General features: G+C 37.9%; 1 protein-coding gene across 1 annotated transcript in view; it reads right to left on the bottom strand.

Moving 5' to 3' along the window:
* DCC (DCC netrin 1 receptor) overlaps positions 1-25,511 on the bottom strand; it is a 1,088,896-nt gene that overhangs the window by 323,049 nt on the left and 740,336 nt on the right. The window contains exon 8 of the mRNA XM_070627604.1: positions 8,789-8,945. Coding sequence (XP_070483705.1) covers positions 8,789-8,945 — 157 coding nt within the window. The remainder of the gene's footprint in view (positions 1-8,788; positions 8,946-25,511) is intronic.

Raw genomic sequence — 25,511 nt, 5'->3', positions numbered from 1 at the left:
AGTCCTCTGCTCTGAAGAGCCAGGGAGAGAATATGTAAACACCATGTTGCAAATATAATGCACGGGGAATTCTAAAATGAATCCTTCATGTCAATCATGAGAAGCTGGTCTCGAATCCTGAGCAGTAAGCAGAGGTGTTCTGAGGCAGCATAAAGCAATGTAAAGCATACAGCGCTGCAAGTTGGAAGACCTAGTCGAGCCTTTGTTCTGCCACAAAATAGACGTATGACCTTGAAGAAGTCAGGGGCTATCTTGGAGACTTCCCAGCCTCATTTGCGAAATGAAGATACCAGTCCCTTATCTGTCTACCTCACAGGGTTATTGTGAGGATTAAATTGAATGATGTTCATGGAAGTGTTTTAATTCTCTCATCTGAACTCCCATAGTACTTTATATGTACCTCTTTTAGGAAATATCTTTTACTTTGTATGGTAGAGGGAAGAGATCGCTGGACTAGAAACCTTGCATTTAAATCCTACATCTAATATTTACTAGTTGTGTAGCTTCTTAGGTAGTGTTTTTTAGACTCTGAACAGAGCGAGGCATGCTTATCTGTAAGATGGAGATTATAATACCTGCCCTATCTGAGGATCAAATGGGCTAATGTTTGTGAAAGCGATAAAGTCCTTTCTAAATATGAATAGGGAAATATCTGTATTTCTTTGATTTTCATTTCCAACCTGCACAATGATTTGCAAATGGCATTAGCTAAGAAAAATGAGTGCTTTTGGTGCACCAGAGAGCAAGCAAGTGTTTTAGGCACTTTTTCTTAACTTCATTTAATACTCGTCACAACCTTACATGTCAGATACTATTATCTCACATGGAATTGGCTCAAGGCCACATAGCTAGTAAAGTTCTGAGCCAGGTTTGATGCCCACGTGGTTCAAATCCATAGCCACATCACCTTAACCTTTTAGCTACACTGAGTCACACCCCATACGTAATTTTAGATGATTGAATAGGAGGTATAATGTTCTGTACACACAAAAAAAGTTTGCTACTGTTTTATATATGGTAAATAACTGATGCAAATCAACTTAAGCTAGTAAGTCAGAAAATTATTGGAAAAAACCTATAAAAGAAATCCATGTCATAATTCTGAAAATATCAAGAAAGTATGGTTCCCTTCCAGGTTAATCCACTAGTTATGTTAGGAACAAGCTAGTGTAGCAATTGAGAGCACCTGCTTTGGAGTCAGGCCTGCATTAAATCCTGGTTCTACCACTTACCAGCTGTATAACAGAGGTGTCAACTTCCTCTTTAAGCTTCATGGGCATAACATTTGGTTGTAAGGATGAAATAAAACGATTTATGTAAAATGCTTAGCCTGGTATCTGGTACAGTAAGTGCTCAATAAATGCTTGCTCTCATTGCTGATGCTTCCTCGGTGGCCTTAGGCACGTGACTCACTCCTCCCCTGAGCATCAGTCTCTAATGTTTAAGCAGCAGGAAGTTGGAATAAGTAGGAGGAAATTAGATTAAGCAGCAGGAAGTTGGATTAAGTGGCAGGAAATTAGATTAAGTAGCAGGAAGTTGGGACTCTAATTCCAAAGATCACTTTTAATTCTAACGATTTTAGGTACTAGGAGGGGATAGCTCTAAAGCTCTGAAGCAACTGCATTGCTGTGAATTCTGGCTTTCAGGTTCTGGAATTTATGCTGCTCTCTGATTTGTGTAATGAAAGCACCCAAGGGGCTGAATAAAAAATGTCAACTATGGTATTTGCATTATTGACACCATTAACCAGTCAGACAGATTAATGATAATCTGAGCTAGAGTGGTTTGCATGACAATGTCATTGCTAATCTGAGGCAAATGTTAAATCCACTACCTTTTACAAAGCTATTGTGTTAAGGAGTTAAATAAACCTATACGAGCAAACAAGCATCAGAGCTAAGCATTCAGAGACATATGGCATATATTTGCTCTAATTGGGAACTCGAGACACAAAATGAACAAGAATATGGGAATCAAATTTCAAAATCAACTTTTTTTTTCTCACTTAAACAAGGTTTTTATTCAACTGCAGTCAGCTTATTTATCCTCCTCCATAACACAATTTGTTTTATTGGTTAAGGAAAAATCTTTTAAGAATACTACCTCTGTCTTTCTGCCACCTGTATCATATCAGTGCCAGTTAGTAAATGTCTACAGAAGCCATGCTATTGGACTCTTGGGTATGGAATTATGTATAAGATCTAGTCTCAGTCATCAGGGAAGGAAACACACATGTACTCAAACACAAAACCAGACAAAAGATGGCAAATGCTACAATCATGAGGTAATCAAAGTTTAAGATGAAGATAAAAGAGAAATTGATGACTTCTGATCTAGAGGATTGTGGAGAGTTTCACTTAGTAATTGACACTGCAGTTAGGGCCTCAATTCAACAAATATTTTGTGAGTGTTTACTATGGATTAAGTTAGGTATTGCTGTAGGTGCTGAGAATAGCTCAATGAATAAAGCAGATAAAAAATCCCTGCCCACATGCAGCTTATATTCTGCTGTCAAGAAAAGGGATCTAGGAAGCAATTAATAAACAGAAGGTAATACAGCTGTGGAGAAAAATAAGAATGTAAAAGGGCATAGGGAATGCGAGGGGTCAGGTAAGACCTCCAGGAGATGGTGCCATTTTGGCAAAGCATCAGTGGAAGTTAGAGAACGATCCAAGTGGATCTCTGAAGGGAGGAACATTCTAGACAGACTGAAAAGCAAGGGCAAAGGTCTCAAGGGAAGAGAATTCTTGGTATATTTAGGGAACACAAGGAAGCCAGTGAGACTGGAGAGGTGTGAGAAAATAGGAAAACAGTAAGAATGGTAAGCGATGAAGCTGGGAAGGTGACAAGGGACCAGATCAGGAAGGATTTCTGTTTCTTCTCTGAACCAGATGGGAAGTCACTGGAGGGTTCTGAAGCAGAGGAAGAACATGATCTAACTTATGTTTTAAAAGGTTAATCCAACTGCTATGGTGAGGATAGGCTTGAGAGGTTATTGCTATTGCAAATGAGAGTTGATGGTAGTAAAGGAGGCAAGAAGTGGTAGGATTCCATATATGCTTTATTTTCATTTACTTGACATTAATTTTTTATTACGGAAAATTTTAAGAAATACAAAATTAGACAGAACAAGATGATGAACCACTTTATTCCCATTACTCAGCTCCAAATAAGAAATCATAGCCAGTCATTTAGTATTATTTTGTAGCAAATATCAGGTATCATATTGTTTCATGGATTCAGGGTATATTTTGACAATACTGCCAAGACTTGATTATAGATCTGGTATAGCGTGTAAGAAAAACAGACGGATTAAGGATTACTCCAAGGATTTTGGCCTGATTGACGAAAAAGATGAAGATTTTACTGAGATGGAGGAATCTCTGGACTAATGAAGTATTTGGAAGAGGGTCAGGGTTGAAAGAAAACAGGCATTTGGTTTTAAGTTTTAGATGCTTGTGAGAAATCAAAGCTGAGATATCAAGTAGGAATTTGGTAAATTGTAGGTAAAATGTCAGGACCAGAGATACAAATTTGAAAGACATCAGCATATAGACAAAATATAAAGTCACAAACTGGGTGAAAAGAGATCACCAAAGGTTGAGTCATAGGGCAATCCAATATTCATGGGTCAGAGAGATTCGGAGTAAAAAGTAAAAGAGCCTAAAAATGAGTGACCAGAGAAACTGGAGCAGAGCCAGGAGAGTGAGTGTAATAGAACCCAAGAGAAGAATGAGTTTCATGAAAGAGAAAGTGATCAATGTGGCAAAATTTGCTGACTATCTAAGCAATGTGAGGACCAGGAATTGACTACGGGGTTTAGCGACATGGAGGTCACTGGTGAACCTTGGTAAGAGCAGTTGCAGTGAAATACTGAGGACAGAATCACAACTGGAATATGAGATAAGGTATTGAAGTGAAGTTAGATAACTCAAGGAATGTTACTATAAAAGGGAACAGAGAATGAAATGGCAGATGAGAGAGAAACAGATGGAGGGGAATTTGTTGAGATGGAAAATACAACTGCATGCTTGTATGCTGATGGACACAATTCATTGGAGTGGGAAAAAATTGAGGAGGAGGAGAGAGAAAGAATGGCTTAAGTTTGGTTCTTCTGTTTGCTAGAAAGGATGAGATCTAGTGCAGAAGGGAACGTTTGGCCTTGGTAAAGAGCATAGGCAGTTCTTTTATAGAAATTTGAAGAAAGATATTACATGCTTAAGGACACATTTGGGTAGATAAATTAGATATGGAAGTTTGTAGAACTTCCCTTCTGATTATACTATTTTCCAGGAAATTAGAAGCAAAGTCAGCTAAGAGTGAGGGAAAGACAGAAGGTATCAGAGATTTGAGGAGAAAGGAAAAGGCATGAAATATCATTAGCAGCATGTGTGAGAGAGGCCAATTATTGACATAGAAGATTTAACTTCAAACAGCTTTAAGGGGCAACTTAAGATGAGTAGTTATGAATTTAAAGAGTAGTCAGCACAGTTATATATTTTCTTCCAGTTATATTCACGTACAAGAGTGCAAGCAAAGAGTGGGTAGAAAACTGCATTTAATTGAGTTGGGTTTTGCCAAGAAATTAATATGAAATGAGAGACTGCAAGCAAAACATTGGTGTATGTCAGTGTTTATAATAATTAGCCACCGGATTTACAGCTGTTTAAAAAGTGAAGGAAAACATCAAGGATGAGGGACAATGAAAACAATGTAGAATTAATGAATTGTAGGTCCCTGTGGAATCAAAGATTTATTATAATCAGAGCCCTAAATGGAAGATAGGAAAATGAGAGTCTAAAGAGTGAGATCCAAGTATGATGTTTGAAATTGAGATCATGGAGAGGTCACAGTGATTGATGTTGACAAGGACCATGGTGTGACCATGGGAGTGAATAGCCAAGGGTGAATGGAGGATTGATCTTGGGCTTGAAAGATAAGAAAGATGTCAATACATGAGGAAAGGATAAAATGGTATTTTAAGTAGGAAACATTGAGGAGTTATGAAAATAAATGGTTTATTTTCCTTCCTATCCTTTGAGCTTTATTTTCAGCCTCTTTTCCATATTGTCTCTGAGCTTGCACTATTCTGAGCCCCTTCATTCTGCCTGTGTGCAGTGACTGTCCTGGATGCTTTACTTGAAGTTTTTCAATGAGTTCTCACAGTAAGTCTGAGAGATAGAATTTATCTTCCATTTATCCATTATAGCAGATGTTATTCTTGCTTTTTACAAATTAAACACACAAAAGTCATACATACGATAAATTGTTATACCATTTTCCAATGCAGCCATTTGGATTTAAGTTGCATATTTTTAACTATTATAAGTTATAGCAACCACACTCTACCTACAGATAGATTGGTAATAGACTTCTAGTCAAAGGAGTTTGGAAGTTATTATGTGCATATCTTTATACTGGAATTTTACCATATTTAAACTCAAGAACATTCACATTTTTCAGCAGTGCAGTGAGTGATCCAAACTGTATTTCAGAAAGATAACTAGAGACACTGAGAAGGATGAATTTGAAGTTGAGAACCTATTGTCAGAGATCAGGTAAGTGATGATGGAGGCAATAGAATAAAGGTGCCTTGGCTGAGCTGTGGCCCAGGAAGACCTGACGGGACTTGATAACTAATGGCAGTGCTAAGAGGCAGAGTGGAGTAAAATATGACTCGGGTTTTTTCGCTTGGTCAACAGGATGGAAGATACAAATATAAACCAAGAAAAGAAAGGAAAAATATATTTCAGGAGGAAACAGCAAATATGATTTGGGACAGGCTGAATTTAAGGTCCCTCCAGGAAATCCATGTGGATATATGAAGGCAACTAGGCAAGAATTATTACCTCCAGTTTTCACAACTGAGATCCAAAGAACTTACTAGACTCATCATAAGGTCACAGAGTCAAATAGTTGCAGAGATAAGACTAAAACAAATGCCTACTTCTTCACGGTAATAATCTTAGGGAACATAAGCTATATGTATACATGTATTTCTTTCCTTTTATTTTAAAGTCAGGTCAAATTGTAAAAGAAAATAGAAACTTAAGAAGGATATGCTTTGTTGCTGCCAACTAGAAAGAAAAGCACTGAGAAGCAGCATGAGAGAAGTTGTACTATTCCGTCCAATTACCACACTGCAGAATTTTGAACTAAATACCCCTCTGGCCACCCCAAGCTATATTGTCCCTTTGAATCCTGAGGGGTCCCTAAAGATCACTGTGTTTATAGCACTCATGAATTTGAGAGACTAGGAGCCTGGTACTTAATTCCCGGCTTTTCCCCACATGCTGTCTATTAGTGCTTCAGTAGGGACTGGAATACTTAGAAAGCCATCTAGTCTACTCTTCTTCAGAAGAATGAATGATGACCAGCCGGGATTAGGGTGAGCTCAGCTCTGTGAACAACTGGGTCCCACCAGAGCACTTGTCATTTCTCTCTGTCTCTCTCTCTCCCTTTCTTTCTCCTTTTCCCTCTCTACTTCCCCCTATGCCACCACTACCACCCCAAAATAATTCCATATATGTGATGCATAAAACAGGTCACATTTCCTTTGACTGGTAAACTTTATAGAAAGTAAACACAGTCTTCGTTCAAGGATGAAAGAAGAAGCTGCCACATTGCAGAAATCTCTGCCTCCCAACAGTTGTACACTTCAGACTGACGATATATAAGAGGAGGTTTAGTATGGAAGGAAAGACATGGAACTCTGAACTCAGCCAAGTCAATAGACAGGCACTTTATAAAAATCCTAGTTGTCCTATCAAAATTCTCATCAACTGAAGAATGTGATGACACTCGCTGCCTATGTGAGAGGCTCAGGCAGGTTTGTGGGTACATTTGTAAATAGGCGTTCTTCTCTACAGAATCTTAGGATTTGGCAACATAGTGTTTCTCTGAAGCAAACTGAACTTTCACAAGTGGATCTCCTTGAAGATATTTAATTGGCAATATAGAAATCCCAAAAGTTAATGAGGAGAAGAGAAACTTACAAAATGCCTAAGGAATAGCATGGAAAGGTCCGTTAAGAGAGTATCCTAGCTTTCTGATCCCTTCTAAGTGAGATGGTTACAGAGTGGTTTGATACTTTAATCTTAAATAAAATTTTCTAAACATTAAACGTGCTCATATTTAAATACACCTGTTCAAATGTAGTTAATGATGTATAATAATGATACCAATCTTATGGGCATTTGATAAATACTACAAAATTCCATTTCAAACAATATGGCAAACTAGATACCATATGAAAAACCCTTCTGTTATAGCACACCTAAAATTCAGAGTAAATTATTCAAAATCTCTTTTATTTTCTAAAATTTCTGTATTCATGAGTGTGCTGGCAGCAAAGTAAGAGAAATAGCCTAGTAAGAAAGCAGACCTGTGGAGCTGATGTTTGCCTGAGGGTATTTACCCATCAAAAGAGGTCTGAAGCTAGGACTTTTAGAAACCAATAGAAGAGAAATGGAAGCAAAAGCGTGCAGGTGAAGTATAAGGTCTGATTAGAGAACATTGCATACAGTCAAGATCCTGAAAGGACAACCCTCGATGAGTGAACTAGAAATTCAAATCAGCCTCATAAGAGAACTGGTGAATGAATATACATGCCACTAAGTCTTAGCTTAGTGGAAACAACAAGAACAATCTCTCTGAGAATTCCTTACCACAAGTCGGCATTTACTCATTTGAGTTGATGTGTTAAAAGTGGCAGGAAAACAAATGTTACCAAATGGAATGGAGTTTCTGATAACCAATAAAATATCAGTATGAGACCTGTATGAACAAAATAAACCTTAAAAATTTTGTTTAACCTGGTCTCATTTTGGGAAAGCAAATCTTCCCGTGAGAATGGACTTTAAAACTTGGCCTCAGATAAATTTCTAAAGACTAGTGTTAACAAGAATTACCCGAACATACGAGGAAACAAGCCACTATGAGAAAGAGTGAGCAGGAACAGATCACTGAATCAGACTTACAATGACTGCAGACATCAGAAAGATCAAATATGGAATACAAAATAAGTAAGTTTAATAAATTTAAAGAAATAAGCAGAAGTATTAAACAGTTTATTCTTATAAAAGAAATTGGAATTTATCCAATATCTGCCTTAGTCTTAGAAGGAAGCTTCGTCTTAAAATCAGTGAAACATTTTAAGGGGAAAATGTGGGAAAACAACAACAGTAGATTGACTCTTTGTACCACACACATAGAGATCATTTTTGCCTAATCAACAATAGTAACAACAACTTTTACCAAATATTAGACACTTTGCCATGACCTTTATATATGAAACCTAATTTCACCCTAACAAAAATCTTGCAAGGTAAGTATTATTATTTCCTCTTTATTAAATAATAAAGTGAGGCTCAGAGAAGTTATATAGTTTCCTTGAGATCACATGATGTCAACGACAGAGTTGTGACTGCAACCTAGCCAGCCACAGTGTTTCTTTCATAGCCTGTCCTATCAGTAAATAGACTAATTCTGTTCTGTGCATCACCTTGAAAATCAAGGAAATAAAAAAACTGATATCATGTATCCACATGCTTGTCTTTTTTCAAGGAAGTTTTCTACAAATGATTTGATTTGATTCTCTAAACAATCCTGCTTTAAAAACCCACACAGGCATTGGAGATATATCTCCATTTAGTCAAAAGTGCAGAACACAGAGGAAAGATTTCACAGGGTCTCCAAACTCCCTGCTCAAGGTCTCCTTTCATCATTACCCCACAGCAAACATTTAAAGAGACAGTGGATGAAGCTGACTTTTATTGGTAGCACCCACCTGTTGTCACCTTCTCTGGAGAAAAAGACTGTGAAGGTTTGAATGTTCCCTTTTGCTTCTGCAGGTGGGCGCCAGCTGAGACGGACGAATCGACTGGAAACCAAGACAGGGACCACATCTCTGGGAGCAGAAGGGAGGACACTGGAGCTTGGGATAGCTAAGGAGGAAGGAGAGGAGGCCGTCAGAGGAGTGGGTGCCACGGGTGGGAAATGCGCAGGAAGGCAGAGGGAACTATTAGTAAACGTAGAATGGTACATTCACCAAAGTTCTAAAGAAATGAAGAAAACCAAAGGAAAGCAAAGATATAGTAAATGGAATCAAAGGTATAATAGAATTTCTTGTGGTGTATAAAACTGTGGCTAATTAATAACATATTTGATTCTACTGCACATTTGTCCAGTTTCTATTATTCATGGGATCCATGACACTAAGAAAAAAATGTTCTGTTTAGGCCTGGAACAGGGAAACATAGCCGTGGACTTACATGTATTGATAAATGCCTCAGGTAATCACGTATTATTAAAAACCTGATTCCACTCAGAGCCTGTTTACACCCTTTTAGATACAATTTGAAGTAGCTTATTTAAGTCTTTAGACCACAGAAAATTTAAAAGCAGGATATTTAAGTTGATGAGAGCTAACAAAAAGTAGAAATAATTCTCATGGACTACCTGCTAGTAAAAGAAATGACAGAAACGCCACAAGACATAAAGATAGATAATTGCAGCATGCTTATAAAGTATCATTATATATATATATATATATATATATATTTTTTTTTTTTTTGAGGAAGATGCTAGCCCTGAGCTAACTGCTGCCAATCCTCCTCTTTTTGCTGAGGAAGACTGGCCCTGGGCTAACATTCATGCCCATCTTCCTCTACTTTATATGTGGGACACCTACCACAGCGTGGTGTGCCAAGCGGTGCCGTGTCGGCACCCGAGATCCAAACTGGCGAACCCTGGGCCACTGAAGCAGAATGTGCACACTTAACCGCTGCACCACTGGCCGGCCCCAGTATCATTATATCTATAAAAACTTTAGCCACTGTTATTCATAGGAATAACTGAGTCATTCACAATTGGAAATCTGGTTTTTTAATATTTGGGGCATTTATAATCTGTAATAGAAGTTTTTTATTGAATGTGTGCATGTGTAAATTCATAATTCATCTTTGCTGGATATCTTCATTTTCTTCTTATTTGTTCAAGTCCCCAAGTCTAGGGAACATGTGTTCCATCTTGATAGGTGATTTCCAGCCCCAAATCACAAGTACCCATTTGCCTATGTTTAATCTTCAAACTAGCTTTTGTAGGCCATTTTCTCTAGTTCTTATCAAAGTTAGTCTCCGTTCTTGCATTCACTTTCTCGGGGGCTGACTGAGTCAGTATTCCGTCTGTGAACTAAACTCCTGTTAGCTGCAAAATCCACTTTGGGGGAGGTGCTGCTGTTCCATTTCCCAATGGTTCCGGAAACACTATCAATTTACAATACATGCCAGTTATACAGAGAAAGAGGTTTCAGAGAACTGCAGAAAGCTTTCAAGGTTATTTCTGGCTCCATAGAGTCTTAGCTGCCTTTTTCATAGATAAAATTTCCCCTTGTTTTCTTGATCAGCACAGGACTTTAAATAAATGGAAGACTGGCAGCAAGTGAGTCAATCTTTTGGAGTAGTGAAGGGAGGGGGAAAGATGGATGCCTGGATATGTAGCATCTCTGTCAAAAATATGGGTGATATTAAGCCTCTTGACAAAAACCTTTACTCCCACAAACCATCTAGAGCTCAAGCTGGCACACCGATGTGGATTTATCCTCTCCCTCCCCGCTCACTGCCCACTCGGCCTACGTCCCCTCCTAGGCTGTTTAACTCAGTTGTGTCTACCCAACTGTACTGTCCTCTCAACTCTACAGCTCAGAAACCCGAAGTGCATCCCGATTTCCTGAATCTTCCCTCAGTGCCTCCTTCTAGAAATCCCCCTTCTGGACATCTGGTAAATCTACTCTACGTCCACGCCACACACAGATCCACACCATCATTCTCTCTCATCAGAACTGCTACAATTGTCTTCCAGCTCCCCTGCTTTCTTTCCACTCACCTCCTTCCAATGTGTTCTCTGTATAGAATTGAGAATAAGCTTATGAAAAGTCACATCTGGTCATATCACTTTACTGTTTATTTGTCCTCAGTGTCTACCCTTTGCCTCAGGGAAACTCCAAAATTCTCAATCTGCCTGCTGGCCTGGCTCCTGTTTATCACTTTTCTTGGTTTGTCTTCCTCCACAAAGAGGCCTTAAGAAAAGGATTTAAGTGCCAATACTTTATTTGGAAGGTGATGCAAGGAAGTACCTGTGGGGAGCTGGGGAGGGAGGCAGCAGGGAGTTATCTGGCAGTTACCACTGTGGGAAATGGAAGGGCAACTCCACTAGGGACTCTGGGAGTCAGTGCGGCACAAGCTCTGATTCATCCATCCCTGAGGGAAGTGAGTTGGGGTATTTATCTACCACCCTTTTGCCATTGATTGAAGGTGATTCCAAGGGCATTAACCTTCCTGCATAACAGCCTAGTGTGTTCCTGTTGCAGAAAAATAATCTTTGGGCAGAGGCTTGTAGGTGCCCATGGTAAGTGGCATTCATTAGTTTTCCTTGTCCAGCCACTATTCACAGAGCACATACCCTGAGCCGGCCCTTCTTCTAGGTGTAGGGGAGAGCGTGGTGAATAACAGATGAGACCATTGCCTGCATGGAGCTCATACAGAGACTCCTTGGCTTTTTTTTTTTTGAGGAAGATTAGTCCTGAGCTGACTACTGCCAATCCTCCTCTTTTTGCTAAGGAAGCCTGGCCCTCAGCTAACATCTGTGCCCATCTTCCTCTACTTTATACGTGGGACGCCTACCACAGCATGGCTTTTGCCAAGTGGTGCCATGTCAGCACCCAGGATCTGAACCAGTGAACCCCGGGCCCCCGAGACGCTGAACATACGAACTTAATGGCTATGCCACCAGGCCGGCCCCTCCTTGGCTTTTTGGCTTACCCTGAACATGCTGTCTCCATGCTGAACCACTTGCAATTCCCTGGGGCCTCCACACAGGCGGCTCCCTCTATTTCAGAAGCTCATCCCATTCACTTAACTCCTACTTTCCTCTTGACTTCGTTTAGGCTCTGTTTCCTCTGGAAAGACTGACCCAAAGTAATTGCAAAATATCTAAGAGACAATACTTAATATCTATAATGTAAAAAGAATGTCTAAAAATCAATACAATTGTGAAGAATTTTGTTATAAAATAGGGTTCAACCTGACAAATAAAAGAAATGTGCATTCAAATGAAATCTAAAAAAAGTCTGTCAGAATAATGTCTATTTAAAAAAAATCTGTTAGAGTTGCAAGACTTTAAAGAATGTTAGTCTGTAGTGTGGGCCATGGTGTGGCACTTGCTTACGCTGTCAGATGAAATTTACAACAGGACAATCTTTTTAAAAGTCAGTTTGGCAAAATCCTTTAAAATGAAAAATATTCATAGCCTTTGACCAAACGTTCTCATGTCTATAACTTTATTGTTTAAAAAATAAATACCCCCTTTATCAAGGCATCAATGTGAAATCATAGCTAGCGCATTTTCTCAAAAGGTGCTACCAATATATCTTACAGTTTTAAAGAAAGTAGGATCCTTACTAGATATTTTTATAAAAAATTTTTTTAAAACAAAACGTGATCAATGATGACTTGGAAAAATCTTTCTGAGAATTTTCAAGAAGTTAGAAAAATAGCTTTGCAAAGAACAGGAGAGAAATTTTCAAATTCTTTTTCCCCAAGAGTACCTCACTTATAGATAATATCATGTCAAAAATGAGCTGGTTTCTCCACCCATTCAGGGGCTGCCAAGAAGGAGAGCAATGGCAGTCTGCAAATGAATGCTTTTCTCTCCAAGCTTCTGGAAATGTCTTCTCACAGACTAGTCTAGACTTGGATGGCATAGATAAAGCTCAGAACAGAATTAATCATGGACTCTTTACCACAACTTAAACTGTTGTTATATGAAAAGGAAGGGACATGTTTTTAACAAAGGAATGCCTTCTTACTTTATACAGGGGAATTAATTTTGTTCTTACTAATCCTCCACGCTTTCTATCAACAGTAACTTGTCTTCACATAAGGTCTCAATAAGGAACCAATCAGGACTTCTTTCCTTTGCTCTTGGAGGCCTAATCTCCAGTCTGGCCCTAATCTCCCTGGCCCATTACTGTTGCTATGGTTACAGCTTCTTTATCTGTTGTCATGGAGAAGAGGCGAATTTGCCACACTATAACATAGTCTTTTTTTTAAGAATCTCTTTTTAAAAAATTTATCATAGCATAATTCAGGAAAAGGAGATGGTTTCTGAAGATAACGTAAATCCAAAGAATAGTTTTGAAACCAAAAACAAATAATAATAACAATAACATTTTTATGATGTCATTGCAATAGCCTTGGTAACAATTACGCTATTGGGTTAATTTTTCTATAAAGCCACATTCCCTTTAGACACCAGAGACATTTTTTTCTGTCAGGTTTTTACTATATAGAGTTTACAGACATTAATTTTTTTCTGAGCTTATTAACAGTCCCTAACCTCCATTCCCTATGAAGAATATAAAAGATGATGATATATTCATAAGAACAAAAATATTTAATTTGCAATATAGGCTTATTTTTCTGTCACTCCCCCAGTTGTTAACTAAAATACTATAAACGTAGACACCAGATCAACCAGATGCTTTATTTGTTACACCTCCTATTAGCTTGCAGATTTAATAAAAATAAAATATAAATAGATAATGTTAGTGAAATGATAGGAACATTTAATTGTCCTAAAGGCAAACATCTATTTTTTCTTTTGAAATTTTTTCTTGTTGTTATTCCCCTGACACCAAACTCTAGCTTTTGATTATCTAAATGGAGAAGGAGATAAAATTTAAATTTTGGTTTAAAGGTTTTATAGTTCACAAAGTAATTTCACAAAGCTTACCAAAAAGCAACTTGGCTGCGTATCTTTGAAAATTACAAAGAATAATATTTTTTTCTAAAGTTTCATGTTATTTTCAAAGTTCAAAGAATTATAGCCTTTGAGCTAGTGCATGTAAAATTAAGAAATGTAGATTTTTAAAAAATAGTGAGTTGAAGCCATTTTTCACTTTAAATTAACATGAGATTGAAGTTAATGAATTCTACAATATCTCATTAAATCTGTCGTTACATAAAAGAATTTATTGGGTTAGTATCTAACAACGAATAACCAAGATATATTGAATATGTATCAAGTTCCTACAGTTATGTTTGAAGTAAAGAATTATTAATTTTTAAAATACAGATTTTGCCCTGAGAGAATAGGAAATTAACTTGAAGACATAACGTATATACATGTAAGACGATTACAAAGTTTGAGACAGTCTCTTACTTACAAATGAATTCCATCCTAAATTTTTGGTAGAGTGATTGTTTAGAAATCAGAACACATTTTCTCACTAAACCACTTCTATTCTGTTCCCAGAAACCTATTTAATCATTTTACAAACTATCGTGATAATTATGCCATGGAATTGAATCATACATGTATGAATTTTATTTGGTAAAATCAATTTATGTATTCAATAATTAATGCATCCAATATTCATGGAGTAATGGATTACTATGTGTTAGGCACTGTGTGAAGGCCTGTTTGAATCCATTTTCCAATTCGAGGGAGGAGAGCCAGCTCCGTAATTCTCCTTGCCCTGGCTTCACCCTTAAAGACCTATCTCGTCCCACCGCCAACATTGCTTCTCCCATCCCAGCTCTACTTTCTCAGTTGTCTTGGGCAAGGGTAAGCCTGAGACAGAATCCAGTGGAAGGTCTCTGGGGATGGAGAGCTAGGCTTGAGGAGTTGTCAAAGGCTTTTGTTGCAGACCTGGTTCCTTGCTACCTCTCAGCTCTCCACACTGAACTTACTCGATTCCATGAAGACCTCATGCTTTCACCTCTGCTACATTCATTCATGTGCTGCAACCTGAGCTGGAACACCTCCCTCCACCTGCTTTACTGCTCTGACCTGGGCTTCTCCTTCAGATTTCAGCTGAGGTGGCACCTCACTCATCCCCGTCGTCTAGGCACCTCTATTTTGGGCTCTCACAGGACCAGGATAAGTGTCCCCTCAGGAGACTTCCTACACTGCACTGTAAAGTCTAGTCAGATTTGTATCCTACACCAAATTATATGCTCTGTAAGAGTAGGGACCTAGTCTGAACTGTTCATCACTTTAATCCCCAAATCCAGCACAGTGCATTTAGTCACATCCTAGCCAGCCAAGACGTTCTTTCCGCGTTAGCTAAATGAAGGCTTTGCAAAATTGTTTAATTATAATGTTTAGACTTTGACTAGAAATTTCACTTTCAGAACCATCCAAAATGGGTATTTGAAAGTAGGTACTAGGAGGTGACTGAGCTATTACTGGAAGCTGCTTATGTTAATAATTATTACTCTGCTAATAAATTACAAAATAGATTGAAAAACTGAACTCCGAGGAAGGTTCCAAAGGAATGTAGGTTTGGGGTGAGAATATTTCGTTTTGGACCAAATGGAGAGGGGAAAATATTCCTGAAATCCAACGATGTGCCAAACAATGTAGAAGGTGTGTTCACATAGGAATCCTTCCTAAGAGAAATGATGCTTTCATTAAGAAGCAGAAAGGAAGCCTGGCAAGTTGGTTTGGGCTACCTGTACATCAGAGGAGGACTTAGGGATCTGTTATAGGAAGTCTGATTCTGATCCCAGGACCACACATCAAAGAGAATTGCCAGGCCAAGGCTGTATGCCAAGCAGGACTACCTATGCCACACAAAGAGATACGATGAAGAACAAATTCTGGGGAGTGCTATCGTATCAGCAGAGATAACTATACCTCTCAGAGTTTCAGGTCTTTTCAGGTAAAATGAGAAAAATAATATCTGGTAAACTGGTCAACCAACACATGTGAATGAAGGTTTTGGTACCCTAATCTGTACATTGTATGTATGTAAAATCACACATTACATGATTTTAATGATTTAATTATTTATGCTTTATTTGTTTAGGAAAGTGCCTTTTAAAGAGTTTGTCCAAGATGGAGCAAGGACCACAGGCAGCTTGAGGAGGTGGCTAATCCCTCATTTATGTAATCAAATGTATTTGACTAGAAAATTGTAATTAAATAGAAGGGATATGGGATCCCTGCTCTGATGCTCTGTGACATGTGACTTGGAAAGTTTTTTAGCTTCTCGGAGCCTACTTTCCACGTTTAAAAACTGATGTAAAATATTTGACATACAGGGTTAAGCGATGATGAGGAATGGATTTTGAAGGCTGCTCACAGTACCTTGAGTATGATTCATATTTAGTCAATGTTTGCTATTACTTACTTGTCTTTAGATCCAAGGAGCAGAAAGTCTGTTTCTGCTGGCCCAGTTTCATGATGTCTGGTAGGAAATCTAGGAACGCTACTGGAAAAGCTTTGGGAAGAATTTGGGCTAAAACTGATAGATTAAGTAAGTTGGGGACAAAGTGCTTCCTCTATGCAAGGACAGGACTTGGTCACCTCAATATCTCTATTTCCTTTATCATGTTACAGAGAAAAATTCATCCTTTGCTTTCCCTTTTTTATCATCCCACATATCTGCTCCTACAACAATTTGCTTCATTTCAGGTCTCTTTTCTTTCTCTGTATTTTCTTGCTAATAATTGTACTCTTTCTATCTGTCACTATTCCAAGGCTTTATGAGGCCAACTTTAATCTTCTCTCCCATCAATGTGTCTTCCTGGCATCTTTCACCAACTGCAGGAGAGCTTGCTTCTACTCAACCCCCAGCTCCCTTTGTTTCCATCCTTTCCCTTGAGTTTATGTCATTGAATTCCTAGTCATTGTTTATCCTTTCTCCATGCCCAGGGACCTCAAACGTGCCATTTTAATCATTCCCCTGTCACCAGAGCTTCCTCTAGGGATAAAGACTTGACGGACTGTGACATCTCTCCTTCCATCACTCATGTGCCTTTATCATCCTTCACTTCATCTTAGCCATATGGTGCTTTGTCCCGGGCTGCCACACAGTCCTCATCTCCAGCCATGAAGAACATCTAAAGAACACATGCACTGCTGAGACAAATCAGCATGGCAGGCTTTAAGAAGCAGTGCTTTTCCATACAATTTCCTTCGGTAATAAGACACTGCTAAAGCAAAATAGCTGACAAGCTGCGTTGTTAAAAACAAAAAAAGAATTGAGTCAATGCTAGAGAGTCTTAATTCTTTTCGTGGAAGTAACTGAATTTTTCCAGTAAGAAACTCAAGTAAAGGTAAGTTGAAGACAGTACAAATTAAGTAAGAAGAGCTAAAGTCTTTAGTTACTCTCTTTAATACTATGGGTATTTTTAAGAACTCCTTTTACTGTTTCAGTACACTAAGAGACAAAAAGAAAGGAGCTCCAATCACATTTGATAGCTCAGTGAGTCCTACTAATGGCAAACTTCTAACTCTGCCTGTGGATTTAAAGTAAATTTTAAAATTATTTATTCAAGGGTATGGTATAAGTGTAGATGTGGGGATGCTCATTGCCAGGATGGGCTAAATTCAACGTTCTGAAATGGCTCTGAGAATGAGGGTTTCAGAATGACAGGCTCACCAAACTCTATGTTCTCGAGGGACAGGAGAATGGGGATGTGAGGAGGCACCAGAGGCTGGGAGTGCACTGACAGGGTACAGAGGGTTATTAAGCATTTGTGTGTGGTATATTTGGTTCTAACTCCTACTTACTCATCCTTGAATTCTATAACCACTAAAATAAATTAAAGGGAAATAAAAATAAAAAGGATAAAAGAAGACATAAAACTAAGATAAATTATTACTTATTCCAATTAAATTTATACAAGTAGAGCCTTGTATCACTGCTATGAAGTCACTGCAAAGCACCAGGGGCCATACAATGTGTATGAAAAGCGTTTACTCAGATCTCTATTTCTCTCTGAGCTTGTCCTTCTAGGCCTATATACACGTGAGAGCAAGAGAGAGAGAGAGGCAGAGACAGAGAGCCAGAGACTGACCAATTCTATTCTAGTCCCATTCTGGGAAGTAAGATGGTGAGCATGGAGCACTTGCAACCACAGCTGAGTAATCATTCATGTAAGCTCATCCTTTTTCTTTTTTAATGTACTGCAGGGAGGAAAATGATAGTAAAGGTATAAACCATAAAAGAGGCTTATTGTCCTGAACCTAGCACTCATACTTCAAATCCATTAAGTAGGCAAACAAAAAGAACAACTACCAGAGATGGTTGATTAGTAATAAAACCACATTATCTAATCATAAATTGTGGCTATGCATCAAATGTTTGTATTCTCTTGGTTTCTCTAAATAGAACAATATTAATTCCTACAGAAAGGATGGATCTTTTTCAAAGTCTTGTTTGATTTTTTCTTTTTTCGTGAGGAAGAGTAGCCCTGAGCTAACATCTGTGCCAATATTCCTCTGTTTTGTATGTGGGATGCCACCACAGCATGGCTTGATGAGCACTGTGTAGGTCCGTGCTGGGGATCTGAACCCATGAACGCTGGACAGCCGAAGAGAAGTGTGCGAACTTAAGCACTATGCCACTGGGTCACCCCTGTTTGATTTTTTAAAAATAATCATTAAATGTGTTGATTTACCTAAAGACTCACATCGATTTGAATTATGGTTAGTAAATTTATCAAATAATTCAAAATATAACATAGGGCATGTGAAATTCTGAAATATAGGATACAGGGGTTCATCTACCATAATAAATGTATCTATTTTAAGTTTATTCCTGGTTGTTATCATAGCTAAAGCAAAATAAATGCTTGGCCTGTATTCACAGGTTCATCATCATCAAGCAAGAACTGTGATGGATAACATTTTTTTCTGGAGAAAAGTGAAAAGGATGCAATTAGGAGACAAACTATATTCTCTTTCAGTTAGCAGCTGGGCAAACGTCTTCGGTAGGTTAATCTCTAAGGTCACTACTATTAAGGTTCTATCATGTTAGGAAGCAACAAGATATTCCATCTCTTTCTCTTTTATCTCTTCTTTTTTCTACTTATTTCTTTCTCTCTTTTTTTTCCCGTTTTTTTTTGAAGTCAATCCATCCACAATTGAGATGGAATTGGAACCTAATGACAGCCTCACTATCCAGTTCAGGGGTGCTAGCTGGCTTTAAAGATAACATGATACAGAAAAAAAGTTGGAATCAGGAGTTTAAAACAATAGAATTCTGTGCCAGGTTCACTACTGATCACATAACCTTATTATCGTGCCTACTATCCCTGAATCTTTTCTATTGTCAAAACATTGTATGAACATCCCTATTCTTCAACATGACCATGAAGACACAAAATACAGCAGATGATGCTCATTAAGTACTTTGAGTTCAGTTAAAGACAGAGTCAAAATATAGAGGAAAACAAATGGCATTAGCCCCGTCTTGACTGTTTTACTATCTTCATAAACATGAGCATTTTTTTATATTAAGCAAAAATATAGATTGTCCTTGCTTAAGAAGGCTCAATAACGTTAGGATGGATATTCACGCTAGAAATATCTATAAATTTCTACTATCTATTTATAAATGATGCCATCAAATGATGGACATCTCTGACATCAGTGAGTGCGCAAGGGCTTGCTGGGTTCAGGCAGGCTCTATCACTTACTCTCTGCGTCCTAGATGAGGAACTTAAAATTTCTGGGAACTATTGAAAAAGTATCAGAAAGAACAATGGGCCAGAATATAGTGCCTAAAATTAAATATAAGAAAATATGAAAATTGCTCAAGAAAAACAGATGAATATATGATGCTATTGAAGTGGGGAGGCAGTTCTAAAACATGACAAAAACAGAACCAATGAAGAAAAATGTTGATAAATATGACTGTATTGAAACTAAAATTTCTGTATGAAAAAGCATAATAAATGAGATTGAAACATGAACGACAAACTGTGACAACAGTTTTAGTAATATTACAAAAGATTAACTTTCTTAATATGCAAACAGTTGTCACAAATCAATTAAACTAACCCGGAAAAGAAGGTAGGAAGTAAGAAAGGCAGAGTTAAAAAAGATGGGAAAGTAATATCAGTATGTGCAACTTTCATTTCAATATATTTGAAAATTCCTATTGTTATCTCTTCCTCAGAGTAATTATTTATTCCACCAAAAAAAATTGTTTCCTTGCAATGGATGTCAACATAAAAATACAAAAGTCCTGTGGCTTTCATCTTCAAGAATGCAAACATTTGTTAGGCTTCAAATAAGAAGGAAACAATCCTTCTCACACCTTTGGTTTCTAAAGCAAAGAGTAAATGATATGCTATACTCACAAGAAAACATTTTGACAGAAGAAAAAAATTACCTGTGCAGAGTTCAGAGCTCAATGCCACACTTATGGAAATATTTTTAAATTACTAAGATGTAATTTGGGATTCTGTAGCTATTCTGTAAGAAGCTTGAAGATATGGTTACGAAAGGTAACTCACTCTGGCCTCTGGGTCCCTCCCTACTATGGTTATGCTTGGACTGTGATCACAATATGATATTTAAATACATTCACTAGGGATGACCAGACGATAAAACAAACAAACAAAAAAACCAAGATGTATTGGAGGAGATGTCTTCTGCCCTCTCTGCTGCCCAGCTGTGTCATAACCCAAGCATGTAAATTGTCTCCTCTGGGGTCTAATTCTGTTGGGTACAGATAAGGGATGGGAAATCTGGGGACTATAGGGGTTTTCTTGTTGAACTTTCTCTGAGCGATCATCCTGTGTTCTCAAAGGAGGAGGTACTCCTCCACAGGCCACAGCACATGAGTATATTTCCTTGTACAACTATCTAGGCATCTATTCGAGAATTAACAGAGAATGTGGTATAATCATACTAGATCTTAGTCATAGAGCTGATTGCAGCCATTAGAAAAGGAGGTAGAGAGGCTTGAAAGTGGGTTAGACTTAGTAACTTGCTTCAGGACAGTCAAGGTCAGGAAAAACAAGAAAAGATAGAAACCATGAAAGAAAAAGGAGACTGGGGAGCCATAACTAAATGAGAAGTTGTAAACTAGATTGTGTCCTGAGACTGAAAAGCGATATTAGTAAAAAAAACTAGTGAAATCCAAATAAAGTCCAGTGTTTATTTCATAGTAATGTACCAATGTTGGTTTCTTAGTTTTGACAAACACAACATGGTAATCGGAGATGTTTAACAGTGAGGAAAACTTGGTGAAGAGTATACAGGAGCTCTGTAACTTCTTTGCAACTTCTCTGTAAGTCTGAATTATTCCACAATATATAAAAATAACTTAGAAAAGAGAGGAAGAGCTGTGGCTTTTGTTATAGTTGACATGCAACCCTAATGCTCTTAGCACTTGTCTTTTTTAAAGAGCTAAGAGTAGACTCCGTGAAGACACATGATAAAGGGGTGTTTATCTGTTAGGATTGCACCTTTTCATTCTGAGTGAAGAATTAGGGGGAAAAAAAAAAGGAACAAGAACAGTGTTAAGTTTTAGGATTCTTGTGTGGTCATAGGTAACATCTATCAGCCAGTGAGAAAAGATTAATTCTGGAGGGTGACAGGAATGTGCACCACCCTGACTTCCAAACACAGACCCAAGAGACCAAGCATTCAGACTGCAGCCATCCATCTGGGAAGTGTCATCCCACCCATGATTCATGCTGATGCTTTTGTAGCACCTGGCGCCAGTCTAGCTGTGTGTCCACTTGGTATTTCATCCTGGGGAGTAATGCATTGGATTCCAACTAGATTCTTGTTTCATTCTATTTTTCAACCTATGTAGCAGCTAATAGCTAGTAAAATTAAAGGTGACAGGATGGAAAGAGTTTTGCTCAAGTTGGCATGATGAATTCCCAGAGAGCACGGATCTAGCTAATTACCAGGTTTTCCTGTCACGGGAAGAGAGGCTAAGGTAAGGAGTTCGACATGTACAGCACAGTAGGTTTTACAGCATATGATCATATCTTTGGTGGCCTGGTGTTCTGTGTGTTTCCCAGAGAAAGACTGGAAATGCTAACAAGGATGGTTAGAAAAAGAAAAGTAATAATAACCAGGGCAATAAAATACAGAATTAAGGGTGGGAAGTTTCACTTGTTGTAAATGCATAACTACGAAGAGGAGTGAGAGGGGAAGGAATGGGTAGACCAATTTGCTGAGGGAGGTCTAGAAAACAGTAAAATTTACTGAAGGGAACATTTACAGACCAATGACTCAGATGAAAGGATTGAATAACCAAAAGAATCCGTAAAATCCATGTATTTAGTATAAGCTCCAAAAACATATATATCACAGATGATGCTATTCCAGGGTAAGAAGATCACAGATCACTAAAATCTAGAATGAACTACCAGATAATTTAATCTGCCCTCTAAATATGGCAATTTATGATTCCAGCAAATCTGTAAAACCCATTTTGTTTAGCAATTTCAATTTCCTTCTCCTCCAAGACTGTTTCTCATCTCTGACTATTAGGAGTTACAATAAATAATTTTGAATTTCACTTCACACTTACTCTCATCTACCCTCTGCTTCATGCATCTCAGCTCAGAAACATGGCCCAGTTTTCATTTGTTCATCTTTGGTTTTTTTGAGAATATCTATCTACTCATACTCTCATTCTATTACTTTCCCATTCCTTGTATTTGAATCATTTCACTATTTTTGGCCCGTCAAAAAACAGGAAATATGTCACGATGCACTTTCATGATAATTTTGTCTCTAAAATAACCTCATTGAATGGAAGCTGAAGTAAACTCAATATTCAATGAGTCTGGCAGATTTTCCTCTCATGGAGGTTTCATCAGGGACCATGTGGTATAAGCATTTGACTGGCCCTTATGATATCAATTGCAAAATTTAGAGATGTGTATTACAAATCTCATAACTTATCTTAATCACTTATTAGAGAGCTTCCTGTGCCATTTTCACTCTGAATTTATTAACTGCTATGAATTATATTTACAACTCGTGTTAAAACAACCACTTCTAAATTTGGAGTAGATCCTTGGGGTGTAGGATACTGGGATTTGTTGAATAAATCATTGGCCACATTTCATATCCTTCTTGGTTTTATACATTTCAATGAAATTCCCATCTCAGGTCTTGTCTTTCCAATCTTAAAACAATAACCCCACACCGCTCCATCACCACACACTGACATTTTCTTCCTCCTTTTCTCTTAGCATGTATTTGTCTTATATGAAAATCCATTCCCCTTTCTTGATTATATTAGTTTCCCTTATTGAATATATCTACCTCTGTCTCTTTTTTTCAGCAAATTGAATGGCTCACAGTTTTTAAAATATAAAAATGCCATTATTTTTTATAATAATGTAATGAAAACTCATGTACCAAATCCTTTCTATTCACTTCAGTTTTTTATTTATCTCTTTACATTCTAGTATATTGGGGAAATATTTAAGATGAAGGCACCTTCAACATTACCCCTCCCCATTCTTAATTCTGCTTCTCAGTTTCCTTTGATAAAAATGCCACCCATACAGAAATGTCATGCAAAAATATGGCAAGATAATTTCTGTGAAAGAATTCATTTTCACCTGCACCAAATTAATCTGGGTTGCTACTGAGCCATGCAGATGAAAACTTACTTAATTTGGATTTCAGCATATGTTTTTCTAATTATATTTTAAAACTGAGCAAATCTGTTTCACCCAGATTAGAATGGTTTTATATATAGAAAGCTTCTTTGAACAATCTGGAAGGAATAAAAAGACAAAAAACCTTTTATTCATCTGAATTATGGTTTGTCTTCTTAGACTAAAGCTTCCTTAAAACAAGGTACATATCTGATTCATACATCCGTCCATTCATTCATCTATTCATCTGATTTTTTTTCTTTTTTTTTTGAGGAAGATTAGCCCTAAGCAAACATCTGCCACCAATCCTCCTCTCTTTTGCTGAAGAAGACTGGCCCTGCGCTAACATCCGTAACTATCCTCCTCTACTTCCTATGTGGTACAGCTGCCACAGCATGGCGTGCCAAGCAGTGCATAGGTCTGAACCCGGGATCAGAACTGGTGAACCCTGGTCTGCCAAAGTGGAACATGTGAACTTAACCGATGCACCGCTGGGCCGGCCCCTATTCATCTGATTTTTTATTCATTCAGAATATTTTTGCTGAACATCTTCCACTTATCAGGCCCTGTTCTAGGTGATGGGAATGCAGTAAACAAGATAACCCCCTGCCATCTTGGAACTCATATCCTTTATGTGTATCCTCCTTGGCGACTGATTCAATATGTTAAAAAGCAGAAACTCTACTGGTCACAGAATGGAGAGATTAGGCATTATTTGATGTGTTTTTTGACCTCAAGAAAAAAGGCAAGTCTCATCTGAGAGTGAAAGATAGTGCAGGACAGTGGTGAAGTATATATTCCAGAGCCAAATTATTTCTGCCACATGCTAGGGGTATCCTCACACAAGTTGCTTCACCTCTCTGTGCCTCAGGTTCCTCACCTACACAATGTAGATGATCGTAGCTCTACCTAACCCCTCAGACTGTCTTGAGTGAAAATTTATGACTCGTACAAGAACGCCTGACTCATAGGAAATACACTATAATCATCTGTTAAAGAAGGGAGATGTTCAAGAGAAAACAAAACAATAACTAGGAATTAGACCATAAGATAGCACTTACTATTTCCCATTTCACCAATGCGCTACATGGGGCAAAGACTTTAATCTTCTTTTGCTCCTGTTTCTTCATTTTAAAGAGAAATATAATAACATAAGCTCCCACTGCCTCTTTCACTTGGGTCAAGTGAGTCCAAACGACTTCCTGATCCCAGGAGAAAGTTGCATAGTTAGAATAGCACACTCTGGTGCTTTTTGCCCCATGAGTTGCCCCAGGGGGAAGGTTTAAGATGGAAAAAGACACAAACATTGGACAGCAATGGTTTATTTTGATGAAGAATTGTATCATCACTGTTTTTGAATGATTCCCATGTATCTGGTATTGTGCCGATCAGTCTATGCACATTAAGTGGCTTCTACTGTAATTTTACATAATGAGAGACTTGGGGTTGTTTAGAAACGCACCCAAGGTCGCTGATAAAGTGGCAGAGAAGGTCTGCAAACCCTAGCTCTTGACTGCAATACTACCATACACAGTATGTGGAAGCACAGAGAATATGGAAAACAGCTTCTACTGACACCAGCTGTAGCTGCCTTCCTGGTGTTCGAAAATGAATATTAAGTGCTGAGTGTTGTGTACTTGCCACGAAAAAAATATATTAGATAGAAAAAAAGAGCTAAAGTTATTAAAAGTCATATTTCTCAGGTTGAAGTTATTGATGCATTTGCAGTATTTAGTGGTTTGTCAGAGTTGCAACCTTATTTTGCTGTAAACCCACAGGCATATCGTTAGTGTCATCTTTGAAATATTCACTAATTCAATGACAGAATTGTAAATTCTCTTCAGTCTGCAAGGTATAGAGCCACCTGTTATTTTGAAGACCTAAACAACATGTATTTAGTACATGATAAAATTAAGAAAGCTACCACTGTATGAATCGCAGATGCTAATTTGCTGGCATAAATGTAGAATGATATATTGTACAATCCTGGCAATTATGTCAGAAATCAGTCAAGAGTAATTCATTAACACTTTTTCTTCAGAAGAAAAGGAGGAAGCTGACATCTGTAACTAATAT

This window comes from Equus przewalskii, chromosome 7 (assembly GCF_037783145.1).
Source record: "Equus przewalskii isolate Varuska chromosome 7, EquPr2, whole genome shotgun sequence".
NCBI lineage: Eukaryota > Metazoa > Chordata > Mammalia > Perissodactyla > Equidae > Equus > Equus przewalskii.
The sequence above is the reverse complement of the archived record's forward strand: the minus strand, read 5'-3'. Positions and strand labels throughout refer to the sequence as shown.